The sequence below is a fragment of the Bos indicus genome, chromosome 23 (assembly GCF_029378745.1).
Source record: "Bos indicus isolate NIAB-ARS_2022 breed Sahiwal x Tharparkar chromosome 23, NIAB-ARS_B.indTharparkar_mat_pri_1.0, whole genome shotgun sequence".
Classification (NCBI taxonomy): Eukaryota; Metazoa; Chordata; class Mammalia; order Artiodactyla; family Bovidae; genus Bos; species Bos indicus.
This window is the reverse complement of record NC_091782.1, coordinates 7,837,983-7,854,089: the sequence shown is the minus strand read 5'-3', so window position 1 is coordinate 7,854,089 and position 16,107 is coordinate 7,837,983. Positions and strand designations below refer to the sequence as shown.

General features: G+C 40.5%; 1 protein-coding gene across 21 annotated transcripts in view; it reads left to right on the top strand.

Annotated features, from left to right (window-relative positions):
- Window positions 1–16,107, top strand: part of MLIP (muscular LMNA interacting protein) — a 295,306-nt gene that overhangs the window by 142,843 nt on the left and 136,356 nt on the right. For 17 of the 21 annotated variants that reach the window (XM_070777786.1, XM_070777788.1, XM_070777784.1 and 14 more), the window contains exons 2-3: window positions 1,415–1,570; window positions 4,758–5,150. In XM_070777786.1, the coding sequence (XP_070633887.1) occupies window positions 1,415–1,570; window positions 4,758–5,150 (549 nt within the window). The remainder of the gene's footprint in view (window positions 1–1,414; window positions 1,571–4,757; window positions 5,151–16,107) is intronic. The other 4 variants (XM_070777791.1, XM_070777783.1, XM_070777787.1 and 1 more) reach the window with 1 other exon arrangement.

Here is a 16,107-nt window from a genome sequence, read left to right as displayed (position 1 = left end):
ATTTTCCTACTTGTGAGAGATCTATTAACTGTTCCCTTTTGCCGTTGTCTTTCTGGCTCCTGAGTGCCTGCCACATGGTAAAAACTTAACAAAATAATTTTTGAATGAATAAAGGATGAATGAGAGAGAAGGTATATCCTTGAGAAGAGGCATTGGTATATTGATAGCCAGGAAGGTACATTTTCAACTTTCCATTCACATTTTAGCCTACTCATTAATGATGCATGTCTGAGGTTTCACATGTAGTTGGTGATTATGAGTCAATTTGAACCTGCTAACCCAGGGTTAAATGGATGAAAGTTCTTGACCTCTGTGGGGTCATCACAAGCACAGCATCTAGTCTGTGTTGAAATTGACTTTTATCCATGTTCAGTTCAGTTCAGTCGCTCAGTTGTGTCTGACTCTTTGCGACCCCGTGAACCCAGCACGCCAGGCCTCCCTGTCCATCACCAGCTCCCAGAGTCCACTCAAACCCATGTCCATTGAGTTGGTGATGCTATCCAACTCTCTCATCCTCTGTTGTCCCCTTCTCCTCCTGCCCTCAATCTTTCCCAGAATCAGGGTCTTTTCAGATGAGTCAGCTCTTCGCATCAGGTGGCCAAAGTATTGGAGTTTCAGCTTCAACATCAGTCCTTCCAATGAACACCCAGAACTGGTCTCCTTTAGGATGGACTGGATGGATCTCTTTGCAGTCCAAGGGACTCTCAAGAGTCTTCTCCAACACCACAGTTGAAAAGCATCAATTCTTCAGTGCTCAGCTTTCTTCACAGTCCAACTCTCACATCCATACATGACCACTGGAAAAACCATAGGCTTGACTAGACGGACCTTTGTTGACAAAGTAATGTCTCTGCTTTTTAGTATGCTGTCTAGGTTGGTCATATGGAGAAGGAAATGGCAACCCACTCCAGTGTTCTTGCCTGGAGAATCCCAGGGATGGGGGAGTCTGGTGGGCTACTGTCTATGGGGCCGCACAGAGTCGGACACGACTGAAGTGACTTAGCAGCAGCAGCAGCAGCAGCAGCAGCAGCAGCAGCAGGTTGGTCATAACTTTCCTTCCAAGGAGTAAGCATCTTTTAACGTCAGGGCTTGAGCTGCTGGAATGCTACACGTTTATCCATGTTAACGTGTAGCATTCCAGCAGCTCAGCTTGTCAACCTACTCTTCTGTTGCCATGTCCTACAATAAGATCTTCCTGGGGCTTTATTTCATTCACTGATAAATATTTTCATAAAAAAAGGATCAGATACACTATGAATTCTTTAATAGCTGTTCTCTTTGGCAATCATAAATGTAATCACAGGACAATAGGCAGTTTATTAAAATAAACAGGAAAATACCATAATATATAGAAAGTAAAGTCAACATAAACCTTTGATAAGACTGAAAGTCTAATTTATTACATGTCTCATAGGTCTCTTCTGGTGATTCTGAAGCCAAACCTCTGATCTTCACATTTGTCCCCACTGTCAGAAGACTGCCAACCCACTCCCAGTTGGGTGACACTTCTAAATACATTGTTAAAATTCCTGAGGAACCAAGTGATAAGACTCCAGAAACTGTAAATAGGGTAGGATTATTTTTATTATTTTTATGTCAAGTAATTAAAGTATCCATAATAACGACATGAAAATCTGTATGAATGTTTATTTTCTCTACTTAAAGTGAGATAACGGGGAAATCTAAGAGTGGCTAAAAATATAACTATGTAATGGGTACTTCAGTGTTATCAAATCTCAGGTTTTCTACAATAGGTTATTCTCAACCCTTTTGATTTGACATCCTGTCGTTTGTTGTTCATGTGATATATTATGCCTCCTGGCACCGCCCCTCCCAGATGTACCTTAAAATAAAAATACAAAATTTTTTGCAAAGTTTAAATTTATCTTTAAAGGCTATTAGATAAAGAGTGAGGTGCTGTTTTACGTGTAATGGATTAACAATGTTAAAGAATATAATAGTCCATGTTTAGGGTGCTTGTGGACCTATTGTCCTGCTCACACTTTGCTGCTAGTTTTGTGAATTTGTACAATTTTGGTTGGAAAACCCTTATCCACATCATACAACTTTTCATAACCTTTCAATTATCTAAGTGGAAATGTATACCAGAGAAATACTACAGAAGATAAAAAGTATTACGTAGGAAAATAATTAGGGAAAAATAAAAAGAGCCGAATATCTAACAGAGAAAAGCTAAGCATCTGATAGCAGCACCTTGACAAACTTATAATGATTATTCAATTTTATGGAACATGTTAATGTTATGTTAAATGATACAGTAGATTATAAAATTGTATTTATACCCCAATTATACTTATCTAAAGTGAGACCAAGGCTGAAAATGAAATTAAACAAAAAACTAAAAATTACTTGTGTGAAAATAACAACTTTTTTGGTAAAAACTTCTTTCTTTAAAATGTGTTTTAATAACTGTCCTCTTATAAAAAAAAATGTTACTGTGTGAATTTTGTGGTATTTTTGAGCCAACTTTGTAAGAAATAAAATTATCTGATTCTCTTTGTCTATATCAAAGCATCTTATCTAGCAAGCAATAATATAACCATGAACCTGGGACTTATTTCAAAAACTATTGTGAGAACAAATTATTTTAGAGAAATTCTGAAAGCTACATAAGACACTTCTGGGAAGTTTCTCTCTCACGGTACTCAAGTACGTACAATATATTCAAGGGATCCTTTGTGATTAGGTGCTCCAAGTTCATGAGACTATAGACGTATGAATCAATCTTGGTTGCAGATTTCCAAAGCTTCCTGAACTAATGATATTCATCTACAGATGGCAATGATACCTACACAACCACATTTTTAAAAGAATAAACATTTTTCTTCCTATTTCTTAAGCAGTTCAATATTATAATACAGCAGGGTAAATAATCCCTCATTCTTTGTATATTTAAAAACTACTTGAACACATGCTGTGTGCTTGGTGCTGTGGATTCTGGATGAATAAAGTCAACTCATAAGTTATTTGTTATTGGAAAGACAGACAATGAAAAAAATGAAAAACATATAATAAAACCTCGGGTGGTAAGAAATGCTGTAAAAAATTCATCAGAATAAACAAATAGAGAATGTTGGACTGTGGGAGCAGGGAGTTACTGTAGATCATTAATAGCATTTTCAAAAATGAGCTCAATTTTGCCAGCTCTTTAGTTATTCTGCTACTTTCCATCATAAGCAATCTGTCTTTGAATCCTTCTGTTTTTAATTTAAGCTTCCTTCTAATTTGGGTTTTGTTACTGTATGTGATATGTTAGTCGCTCAGTCGTGTCCGATTCTTTGCAACCCCGTGGACTGTAGCCTACCAGGCTCCTCTGTCCTTGGAACTGGGGTGGGTTGCCATTCCCTTCTCCAGGGGATCTTCCCGACCCAGGGATTGAACCCGGGTCTCCTGCATTGCAGGCAGATTCTTTACTATCTGAGACACAAGGGCCCTTGTTACGACATAGTGTTATAATTTAATATGTGAAATGACCACTCTCAGAAAATTCCACATCAGAGGCAAAGTATATTTTATCTTGATTATGTCATCATCAGCTGAAAAGTGTGGTCTGGTGGTATGAATTTGACTCCTAGTTCATCAATGATTTGATTATTCTATCTTCACTCACACAACACATAATACATATTAGCAAACATTAAATTGATGACCATAGTTGACATTTAGTTTATTTTAGCTTATTTATATCTTTTTATTTTGAAATAATATTAGAGAAATGTTGCAAAAAAAAAAAAAAAAAAGATTAGTATCATCATTTTCCAGGTGGCTCAGTGATAATGAATCCACCTGCCAAGCAAGAGATGAGGGTTTGATCCCTGGGTCAGGAAGATCCCCTGGAAAAGGAAATGGCAACCCACTCCAGCATCCCTGCCTGGGAAATTCCATGGACAGAGGAGCCTGACTACAGCTCATGTGGTTGCAAAGAGTCTGACACAACTTAGCAACTAACAACAACAACAATGCTTATCAAAACCAAGGAAATTAGTATTGGGTCTTTTAAACACAGTCTTGGTGTACATTGCTGGTACCATTTTAGAAAAAAGATGCTTTGGTAACATGAGAAAACTATCTAATTCCTGGTCTTGTACACCTCCTATGTGTTCATAGAAAACTGAATGGGAAAATATTTAGGATTGTAAATAAAAACTAAAATAACAGTAGAAAACACTTGATGCTAAAAATATCTATCTTTTTGATGTCCTATTCATGAGTTCTTCCCATAGGCTTGGACTATTTTGTCTGAATTTTCTGCATTTTGTTCCAATTTTACTTTTCTTCTTCGATTTGTAGAGGAATGCATGTTATTTTAGAACCTTTCAATGGGATTTCATTTCCCACCCCCAGCTTATGCAGGCTATACAAGTTTTGCTGATTATTAACTAAGCCCATGACTGACCAGTTCCCATGTGTTTTGTGAATGTCTTTATGGAAGACATTGCCCTCATCCTCTCTTTCTACAAAGTCATATCAAAATTTATTTGAAAGCATGTTTGTTTGTTGACGTTAATTCTGAGTCCTAAATCACTTAGGTTTGGAGCATGACATACAAGTGAGTTATTAAAAGTAAGCCATTAACTTCAACCCAAACTCTCCTATGCCAACTTGATTTGGGGGTATATTTGTAAAACCTTTTGTCCTTGAAGAATATGAGCAGGTTAAGTGTTTAAGAGTACATGTAGAAAAGAAGCATTTATCAAAGCAACATCAACTCTTTTATGTTTCTGCATTTATTGCAGTTTGATTCCAGTGAGTACTTCACCTTGAACGTTGGGCGCCAACAGGAGAGAGAACGAGGAGCACTGACTTGCCCTTCAGAGGCTGAGGACAAGGCTTCCCAAGGAAGGGAATCTAAAGAGAAGAAACCTCAAGGAATGCAGCAAAGTGACCTCTTCAAAGCGGAATATGTCTTTATTGTGGACTCTGAGGGGGAGGAGGAAGTCCCGGGCAGAAAAGGTGACCAGGGACCCCCAGTGGGGACAGGCCCCCCGGCCGCTCGGCCCGCGTCTCTCGCCATCTCCTCCAGTCTGGCCTCCGATGCGGTGCGCCCCAAAACTCGAGGGGCGGACCTCCAGGCCCCGTCGCATCCTGAAAGGCCTCAGGCGATGGCTTCTCAGCAAAGACACGGGCAGGTAGGTTTCTCTTCTTGTCAGTAAGAAAAAAATGTTTCATATTCCTTGTCTGCAAAGGCCTTCTGTTTACTGAAGGGATCAAGGCATACAAAACTCTCAAGGGAAAAAAAACATTAAAAAACTAAAATCCCAAGATCACAAATCATCACAGTGTAAATGAAGATAATAAATTCCTAAGGATTGGATAAATTGTACTGTGAATTGGTTGAAGAGAACATGTAAAATGCTTAGCTGGGGTGGATTTGGGTGAATATTAACTCTTCCTTTTGAAAATGCTTGAATAAGGTCAGTAAAGGGAATTTCTTAGAGTGCTTGTTAGGCTGGGTGCATCAAGAGGCACATTTCAAAGATGAGATATGATATGACATACAGATATCAACTAGATTTGACATGTAGATATGTGACTTTTAAACTAGTAAAAGAGGAGTAAAAGGATGCACTAGGAACAAGAGTATGTAAGGAAAATCGTTTCCTCCTCTGTGTCTTAAGAGAAATATTGACTGTGTTCCTGGAAACCACCATAAGCAGGGCTGGCCTCAGTGACCTGGGCAGAAGTCAGGCAGTTCAGTCGCTCAGTTGTGTCCGACTCTGCGACCCCATGAACCACAGCACGCCAGACCTCCCTGTCCGTCATCAACTCCTGGAACTTACTCCAACTCATGTCCATTGAGTCGGTGATGCCATCCAACCATCTCATGTCTGTCATCCTCTTCTCCTCCTCTTTCAATCTTTCCCAGCATCAGGGTCTTTTCCAGTGAGTCAGTTCTTTGCATCAGGTGGCCAAAGTATTGGAGTTTCAGCTTCAACATCAGTTCTTCCAATGAACATTCAGGACTGATTTCCTTTAGGATGGACAGATTGGATCTCCTTGCAGTCCAAGGGACTCTCAAGAGTCTTCTCCAACACCACAGTTCAAAAGCATCAATTCTTCAGTGCTCAGCTTTCTTTATAGTCCAGCTCTTACATCCATACATGACTACTGGAAAAACCATAGCCTTGACTAGACAGATCTTTGTTGGCGAAGTAATATCTCTGCTTTTTAATATGCTGTCTAGCTTGGTTGTAGCTTTTCTTCCAAGCAGTAAGCATCTTTTAATTTCATGGCTGCAGTCACCATCTGCAGTGACTTCGGAGCCCAAAAAATTAAAGTCCATGACTGTTTACATTGTTTCCCCATCTATTTGCCATGAAGTGATGGGACCAGATGCCATGATTTTAGTTTTCTGAATGTTGAGTTTTAAGCCAACTTTTTCACTCTCTTTCACTTTCATCAAGAGGCTCTTTAGATCCTCTTCACTTTCTGCCATAAGGGTGATGTCATCTGCAGATCTGAGGTTATTGATATTTCTCCTGGCAATCTTGTGCTTGTGATTCCAGCTTGTGCTCCATCCAGCCTGACATTTCACATGATGTGTTCTTCATATAAGTTAAATAAGCAGGGTGACAATATACAGTCTTGAAATACTCTTTTCCCGATTTGGAACCAGTCTGTTCTATGTCCAGTTCTAACTGTTGCTTCTTGACCTGCATACAGATTTCTCAGGAGGGAGACCAGGTGGTCTGGTATTCCCATCTCTTTAAGAATTTTTCAGTTTGATCCCACCACAAAATTTAGCAGCAAGATTGAATGGTTCCTTTTAAGTGGAGAGTCTTTGATACAGTAGGAGACCCATTATCTGTGATGACAGGAAAGAAGGAGGAGGAAGGGGGAATTTTGAAGGGAAAACAAAAATAGAATGGTTATTTGTTGTCAGGAAGTTATCAGACTTTGACAAAGCAGAGAATGTCAGGAATGCAGAGGCTGGCTTGGCTTTGGGAGTGAAAAATGAATCAATGAAGAACTCTCTGTGACAATGAGCATGAGTCAGTGTCACGGTGTCCTGTTTAGAGTCTTCTAAACCAGGTATTTGCAAGCTTCCTAAAGTAGCTGGGAGAACATTTTTATTGGTGAGTTGGCCTTTTGGTAGTACTAGGACCTCTGCAAGACTGTAGGGCAGGCACTTTTTAAATCTCTGGTGCCACATCTTTATTTTTGGAGCCTTCTTGACTTCCTGATGATGTATTTATGTCACTTAAAGCATCCAGTATACTCATAGCATCTTTGGGTGATAAAAGATTCTCACTGCGGTACCACTGTCCAGCCTATTGGACTAAAACATTTATTTCCTCTTGAACTTTATTCTTACCTAGTTATTGGAAAAATTCTAATAATCTAATTAAACATATTCCCAGTAAGTAGAGATAGGCTTAAACATTTCTTTCTTGCCTCAGTAAAGATGATGAAAGAAGCAAGTTGATGATGTAGAAGCTTCCATAGTCAGTGGAGAATAGTTTAATGTGGACTTTTGAAGAACACGCAAACATGATGATACCAAGTATAAATAAGATAAATAAGGAAAAACATTCTTAATGAAGCAATATTTAGATTTTTAATTTATCCTTTTCCTCAACTACTGTATTTCTACTGCTGAGTTGGTCATTTATTTTGTTTTTATGTTACCTAATATATAGAGGGCAAACTAGAGACAAAAATACACATTTGGGATCTTTTTCAGGGGGCCAAAATAAGTTAGTTAAAAGTAGGTTACAGTTATCAAAGCTCCAAATGAAAAGGCATAGCTCAGCCTAATTCATTAGTGGTGGCTGAGTATTATGATTACTCCAGGTGGAGGAAACCTGGGTCCTAAAGTGTTTGTGAATAGCCATTGTCTTGGATTCCATTTCCTATAATAATCCATTAGTAGATATCATGAAATAAAAATAAGATGACTGTTACTGACAAATGTAAACTAAACAGAAGAGGCCAGCACATCAGAGAAGGCAGTCTGAGAAGCTGAATGTAGCCAATGTGTGTTAGTGGTAGTTGCTCAGTTGTGTCCAACTCTTTGTGACCCCACGGACTATAGCCCATCTTGTCCATGGAATTTTCCAGGCAAGAATACTGGGATGAGTTGCCATTCCTTTTCCAGGGAATCTTCCTGACCTAGGGATTGAACCCGGGTCTCCCTCACTGCAGGCAGATTCTTTACCATCTAAGCCACCAGAGAAGCCGGTGTAGCCCGTGGTGGTTCAGTCCATCAGTTGTGTCCACTCATGACTCCATGGGGTGTGGCCTGCCAGGTTCCTCTGTCCATGGGGACTCTCCAGGCAGGAATACTGGAGTGGGTTGCCATACCCTTTTCCAGGGGGTCCTCCCGGCCCGGGAATCGAACCCAGGTCTCCTGCACTGAGGCAGATTCTTTACCGACTGAGCTCTGAGGGATGCCCAGTGTAGCCAGTAGTTGAAGCTTAATGTAAAAAGCCTAAAGATTATCCCATGATTGGATTACCTGATGCCAACAACATCAGTTTTTCAATCAGAGAGGCAGTTGATTAAGTATATTTCTGGTCTCCTTGGTAAAAATGAATCCGTGTATTGTGTAATTTATGAAGTTATTCCTAAAAATACGTACCTAATGCCTAGTGTGGCCTTTAACCTATTACCTAGCCTTGAGGTCACTTTCTATCCGCATCTCATGCTTCTGTTCTTCAGCACTCCTGAACTGTCATCACAGTTCACGCATCACACCCTTGCACCCCTGACCCTTGACCCTTCTGTGTGTGATGCTGCTCTCTCCCCAGCCCATCCTCATGTAACCTCAGCTACCTGGAACTCTAAGCCAGGCCCAAGCAACACCGTTTCCAAGAGACATTCCCTTTGAAGAGGATTTAGTTTCTTTCCTACATCTTTGTAATTTTCCTTGTAGTTTGTAGTATTTTTAGAAAATCTCCAATATAATTCCTTTTCACCTGATTCTAATAATGGGTTTTATCTTTCTTGCTAGACTGAGGACAATTTGAAGTCAAGGGAAAGTCTGTCTCTTGTTCATTTCTGTATCTGTAGCACTTTCTGGAGTGTCTTGCATATACATGAGGTTCAAATGGTATATAAAAAACAGAAATATTTCAAAGTTCATATCTTTGAAGTCCTTGCTCAGATAGTAACTCCTTTATGAAGCCCGCTTTGGTTCCTTCAGTGAAAGCAAACGCTCCTTCAAGATAATTCTAGTAGCTTTTTCTGTAAATCTTCTATAACAATGATCCTATTGCAATATGTATGTAACTATTTAGGTTCATGCCTTATCTTGCCTAGCAGATTGTAAAGTGTTTAAAACTAACGTTCACCTTGAATCCATTTTTATTAAGCACTTTGTTCCCTACAGTGGCTACTATATCACCTTGAACATAGTCAGTGTAAATATTGGGTTGAGCGTATTTTGTGTTCCAAATATTTCTGCTGAAGTGGCATGTTTCGGTAAAAGTACTTATGTTATCTATTCATCTGTCGATGGACATCTAGGTCGCATCCATGTTCCAGCTACTGTAAATAGTGCTGATGTGAACAATGGGATACCTGTGTCTTTTTCAGTTTTGGTTTCTTCAGGGTATATGCCTAGGAGTGGGATTGCTGGGTCATATGGTGGTTTTACTCCTAGATTTTTAAGGAAGTGGTACATATACACATTGGAATATTACTCAGCCATAAAAGGAACACATTTGAGTCAGTTCTGGTGAGGTGGATGAACCTAGAACCTATTATACAGAGTGAAGTGAGTCAGAAAGAGAAAGATAAATATCATATTCTAACATACATATACAGAATCTAGAAAAATGGCTCTGAAGAATTGATTTACAGGGCAACAGTGGAGAAACACACATAGAAAATAGACTTATGGACTTGGGGAGAGGGGAGGAGAGGGTGAGATGGATGGAAAGAGTAACCTGGAAACTTCTATTACCATATGTAATATAGATAGCCAACAGGAATTTGCTGTATGGCTCAGGAAACTCAGGGGCTTCCCTGGTGGCTCAGCTGGTAAAGAATCTGCCTGCAATACAGGAGACTTGGGTTTGGTCCCTGGGTTGGGAAGATCCCCTGGAGAAGGGATAGGCTACCCACTCCAGTAATCTGGCCTAGAGAATTCCATGGACTGTATAGTCCATGGGGTCGCAAAGAGTTGGACATGACTGAGAAGCTTTCACTTTTACTCTCAGGAAACTCAAACAGGGGCTCTGCGTCAACCTAGAGGGGTGGGGTGGGGAGGGAGATGGAAGGGAGGTTCAAAGGGAGGGGACATATGTATACCTATGGCTGATTCATGTTGAGGTTTGACAGAAAACAACAAAATTTTGTAAAGCAATTATTCTTCAATAAAAAATAAATTAAAAGTACATTATGTTAAAAATCATTAAAGACTGTAATTTTAAAGCATTAAGTCAAAAGTAAAAAAGTTATATCTGCAGTTGAATCAAAATCCTCTCAAATAAAATTCAGAATGATTTTGAAAGTTAATTTCTGGAATGTTGGTGTAGACTTCTGAGAATGTCTTATCCAGGGATCAGTTCAGTTCAGTTTAGTCACTCAGTCATGTCCGACTCTTTGCGACCCCATGAATCGCAGCACGCCAGGCCTCCCTGTCCATCACCAACTCCCGGAGTTCACTCAGACTCACGTCCATCGAGTCAGTGATGCCATCCAGCCATCTCATCCTCTGTCGTCCCCTTCTCCTCCTGCTCCCAATCCCTCCCAGCATCAGAGTCTTTTCCAATGAGTCAACTCTTTGCATGAAGTGGCCAAAGTACTGGAGTTTCAGCCTTAGTATCATTCCTTCCAAAGAAATCCCAGGGCTGATCTCCTTCAGAATGGACTGGTTGATTCTCCTTGCAGTCCAAGGGACTCTCAAGAGTCTTCTCCAACACCACAGTTCAAAAGCATCAATTCTTCAGTGCTCAGCTTTCTTCACAGTCCAGCTCTCACATCCATACATGACCACAGGAAAAACCATAGCCTTGACTAGACGGACCTTTGTTGGCAAAGTAGTGTCTCTGCTTTTTAATATGGTATCTAGGTTGGCCATAACTTTCCTTCCAAGGAGTAAGTGTCTTTTAATTTCATGGCTGCAGTCACCATCTGCAGTGATTTTGGAGCCCCCAAAAATAAAGTCTGACACTGTTTCCACTGTTTCCCCATCTATTTTCCATGAAGTGGTGGGACCGGATGCCATGATCTTCGTTTTCTGAATGTTGAGAAAATGACATTTGGATAGGATTAGACTTAAAAGGAGAGGTGGATATGGATACATGAAAACAGAGTGATTTATCTGAAAATCCTATGATAAAGTCTGGAGTAAAGACAGTGACCATGGGAACAAAAAGAGGGACTTTGTGGCATAGAATGAACTGAATTTGCTCCTTGACAATACATGGAGAAAAATAAACAATGACTGAAATTTGTAACCAAGGAAATTGAATGAATGCTGCCATTAATGAGAAAAGAATAATAGGTCTTGGGAGGGGATAGGAAGAGATGAGCCATTTGATGTTGAATTTGAGATGCCTGATGGTACAGCATGATGCTGTCTAGAAAGAGGCTGGGAATACTAATATGAATCTGGACATGGGCGGAAGATGGGAGACTGGAGGCACTGGCCACATAAGCTGAAGCTATGAGAATGGAATTGTTTACTCATGGAAAGAATGCAGCATAGGAAGACACGGGATACAAGACAGGACGCAGTAAAGTATCCAGAACCTGTGAAAGATGAGAAGCAAAGAAGGAGGCTGAGAGGGAACCGAAAAAGTTAGAGAGGGGGGTTTCGTGCAGGGAAAGCTAAAGAGACTTTCAACAACAAAAAAAATGATAAACAGGGCCAAGATAGCAAAATATACAAACATGAATTAATCAGTAATTTTAAGGTATCTCAATAATGTTTTCTTTATTAAGCTCAAGTGAATCTGGTATCAATTACATCCATTTGGGAACACAGAATACCAATCCGTGAAAGAACATTCTGGCAGCATGACATGTTTTCAGCACGAACATGGGATTATCACACAGGAAACACACGGTTCTCTGCCTTTGATGTCAGGAGACCACCTGAAGCAGGCAGCTTTCCTCGCCAACTCTGTACTTCCGTACTCGCTAGCTGCTTGCCAGATTTTCTTACTGTGCAGCAGCAAGTAATTCTGCCAAGTGGGACAGTCAGGTTAATATTTGCTCCTGATTGATTTAGAGAAGATTAGAAGCTAAGAGATCAAGAGGGCAAGATCAAAGGGAAGGGAAAGATCAGAAGGCCTTTAGCTGATAGAAGTGGAGCTGAAGCCCTAGGGGCCTCTATGGGAAGGTGTGGCCCCTACAAGGAAAGGAGGGGCTTTCTCTTCTTTGACTACTAGTAAAACTAGAAGATTTATGGGGATGGCGGCAGGCATGTGGGGGTCTGACCTGGCCACTGTCTCAGTCTGGAACACGGGACCCCTTCTGCTGCCCCAGGTGTGAGCCTAGAGCCTCATCCTGGTTACCTGCTTGGACACACACCTCCTCTGGGAGTGGGGATGAGGTTGTCCAGCATCTGACCAGCTCTTCTCTGAAGGGCTGCCTGCTGTCTTCTATTCAAATATTGTTCTAGAACATGGTTTATGAAAAAACATGTAACACAATACAAAATATTATAAATATAATTCAAGTCAAATAAAATACAGAACAAAGCCAAATAAAGTAGGGCCCTCCCAGTCCATTAAATATAGACATTTATAGGAATAGACAGTTCCTATAAATATAGGAAGTCATTGGATGACCTTGATGGGAACAGTGTGAGTGCAGTGCTGGGCAGAAATCAAGCTGAAGAGTGGATAAGTGGTGAGGAAAGGGGGGTCATGCTTTGGAGAGATGGTATGAAAAAGCAAAAATGAGACAGGCAACTTATAGTCATGCCCATCTGGGTAGTGACTTGAAATCGTAAATTTTAGTGTCTTCCTTTGAGCAATTCTATCAACCTTCCTGTGAGCATTGAATGTGGTCATCTGTATAGGCTAGAATAGTTCCTAGGCCCATGGTACATTCTCAGAAATGACTCACTGTATTTAAAAAAGTTAGAAATGGCAGCATGTTCGGGGGCATAGGGTAAGGAACATGGGTGGAGGGAAATTTTTTATATATTGGTTCAAACACAGTTTGAAAGTCAGAATTTAAGAAAGGACATGAAACATAAGATCAGAAGAACTAATGGTAGTCAAATAGAGGAGGTTCTTATAACAAATTATGGGAAATTTGGACATTGGCACACATATTATTGTAATTAAGAGACTGCATTCTAGGGGTCTGTGGAAAAGAGAGTCTGGAAAATCATTTGGACAGGCATTATACATAGAAACCTTTATTATAGTCCTAGGTCTTTATTTCGGAGAAGGCAATGGCAACCCACTCCAGTACTCTTGCCTGGAAAATCCCATGGACGGAGGAGCCTGGTGGGCTGCCGTCTATGGGGTCGCACAGAGTCGGACACGACTGAAGTGACTTAGCAGTAGTAGGCTTTTATTGTACACTGAAATACCCTGTTCGTATTGGCACATTATATCAGAGTAGCCTTTCTATCTCTCTCTTACCCCAGTAGATTTCTGAGCCCTGTAAAGACAAAAAATCTGCTCACCTTCTCATCCCTATCACCTAACCCCTATGCCTGGGACGCTATAGGTGCTTAGAAAGTGTCTGATGAATGAATGAATGATCCTCCTTTTCCCATGACCCTGCTCTCTGGCCTTCCTAAACCCACTGGACATTTATTTCTTCACCTGAAAGAAGGTAACATGCCAGGCCTTAGACACTACGGAAGTAAACTTAAAAAAAAAAACATAGTACCTGCCTTCAAGGGGCTTGGAAAACAGATGCAGCCTGAAAACGATGACAACGAAAGGTGATATGTTCAAGGGAGAGTGACACATCTCGAGGAGGAGGCCTAGATTGCCCTGGACTACCGGGAAGGGTTCACATTTGTCTGCGTTGAAATGTGAAAGATGAGCCAAAGTATTCTTGGCCGACCACAGGGGCCTGGGCATTCTAGGCAGTGGGGACAGCCAGGGAAGTACTGACACGCAAGGAAAGGGTAGAAATAGAAGGAGCTAAGAGCTCATCAAATATGCAAGGAAATACGCTAGGTGAGTGATGAAATACAGGCCACAGATAAACAGTTTTGAAAAGGAGGACAAGATTGGAAACCAGATTCTGTAGAGAAATCAGAAGAGATAAGGATTCAAGTGACTGTGGAGCTTAAGGAAAAAGTAAACCATTGTGAACATTGCTGATGGCAGATTCTATGGAAGAGCATGGGGTAAAAGCTGTTAAGAATCAGGGGGAAAGTATTACTTTTTTATTGTTGCATAACAGATTATCATAAATTTAGTGGCTTAAAAAAAAAAAAAACCTATTTATTTTCTCCAGATTTTTGTAGATCTGAGGTCTGGGCACAGCTGAGCTGGGTCTTACAAGTTTGGAACCGAGATGTCAAGTTCCTCTCATCTTCAGGCTTTTATAGGGAAGGGTCTGTCTCTAAACTCCCCTGTGTTGTTGGCAGAATTCATTCCCTTGAGGATGTAGAATTCATGGCAGCTTGCTTCATAAAGCTGGCAATAGAGAGAGTTTGTTACTTTGATTGCTAGCACTTGGAACCTCTTTTAAAGGGCCCACTTGATTAGTATTACCAAGTCCAAGCTCATACTACTTGCAATATATCAGGTCAATAAATTGAGAGAAGAGTTATTGGGACATGAACTAGCAACTTTATTCAGAAAGCCAGCAGACTAAGGGTCGTGGTGGAGAGTTCTGACAAAATGTGGTCCACTTTAGAAAGGAATGGCAAACCATTTCAATATTCTTGCCTTGAGAACCCCATGAACAGTATGAAAAGGCAAAAAGATATGACACTGAAACAGGAACTCCCCAGGTCGGTAGGTGCCCAATATGCTACCGGAGGAGAGGGGAGAAATAACTCCAGCAAGAATGAAGAGACGGAGCCAACGTGAAAACAATGCCCGGTTGTGGATGTGACTGGTGATAGAAGTGAAGTCCGATGCTGTAAAGAGCAATACTGCATAAGAACCAGAAATGTTAGGTCCATGAATCAAGGTAAATTGGAAGTGGTCAAACAGGAGATGGCAAGAGTGAATATCAACATTTTAGGTATCAGAGAACTAAAATGGACTGGATGGATGAATTTAATTCAGATGACCATTATATCTACTACTGTGGGCAAGAATCCCTTAGACGAAATGGAGTAGCCCTCAACAAAATAGCCTGAAATGCAGTACTTGGGTGCAGTCTCAAAAACAGCAGAATTATCTGTGTTCATTTCCAAGGCAAACCATTCAATATCACAGTAATCCAAGTCTATGCCCTGACCAGTAATGCTGAAGACGCTGAAGTTGAACAGATCTATGAAGACCTACAAGACCTTCTAGAACTAACATCAAAAAACAAACAAACAAAAAGATGTCCTTTTCAACATAGGGAACTGGCATACAAAAGTAGGAAGTCAAGAGATACCTGGAGTAACAGGCAAGTTTGGCCTTGGAGTACAAAATGAAGCAGGGCAAAGGCTAACAGAGTTTTGCCAAGAGAATGCACTGATCATAGCAAACACCTCTTCCAACAACACAAGATATGACTCTACACATGGACATCACCAGTCAATACCAAAATCTGATTGATTATATTCTTTGCAGCCAAAGATGGAAAAGCTCTATACAGTCAGCAAAAACAAGACTGAGAGCTGACTGTGGCTCAGATCATGAACTCCTTATTGCCAAATCCAGACTTAAATTGAAGAAAGTTCAGGTACGACCTAAATCAAATCCCCTATGATTATACAGTGGAAGTGAGAAATAGATTCAAGGGATTAGATATGATAGAGTGCCTGAAGAGCTATGGATGGAGGTTCGTAACACTGTGATCAAGACCATCTCCAAGAGGAAGAAATGCAAAAAAGGCAAAACGGCTGTCTGAGGAGGCCTTGCAAATAGCTGAGAAAAGGAGAGAAACGAAAAGCAAAGGAGAAAATGAAAGATATATCCATCTGAGTGAAGAGTTCCAAAAATAGCAAGGAGAGATAAGAAAGTCTTCCTCGGTGATCAATGCAGAAAAATAGAG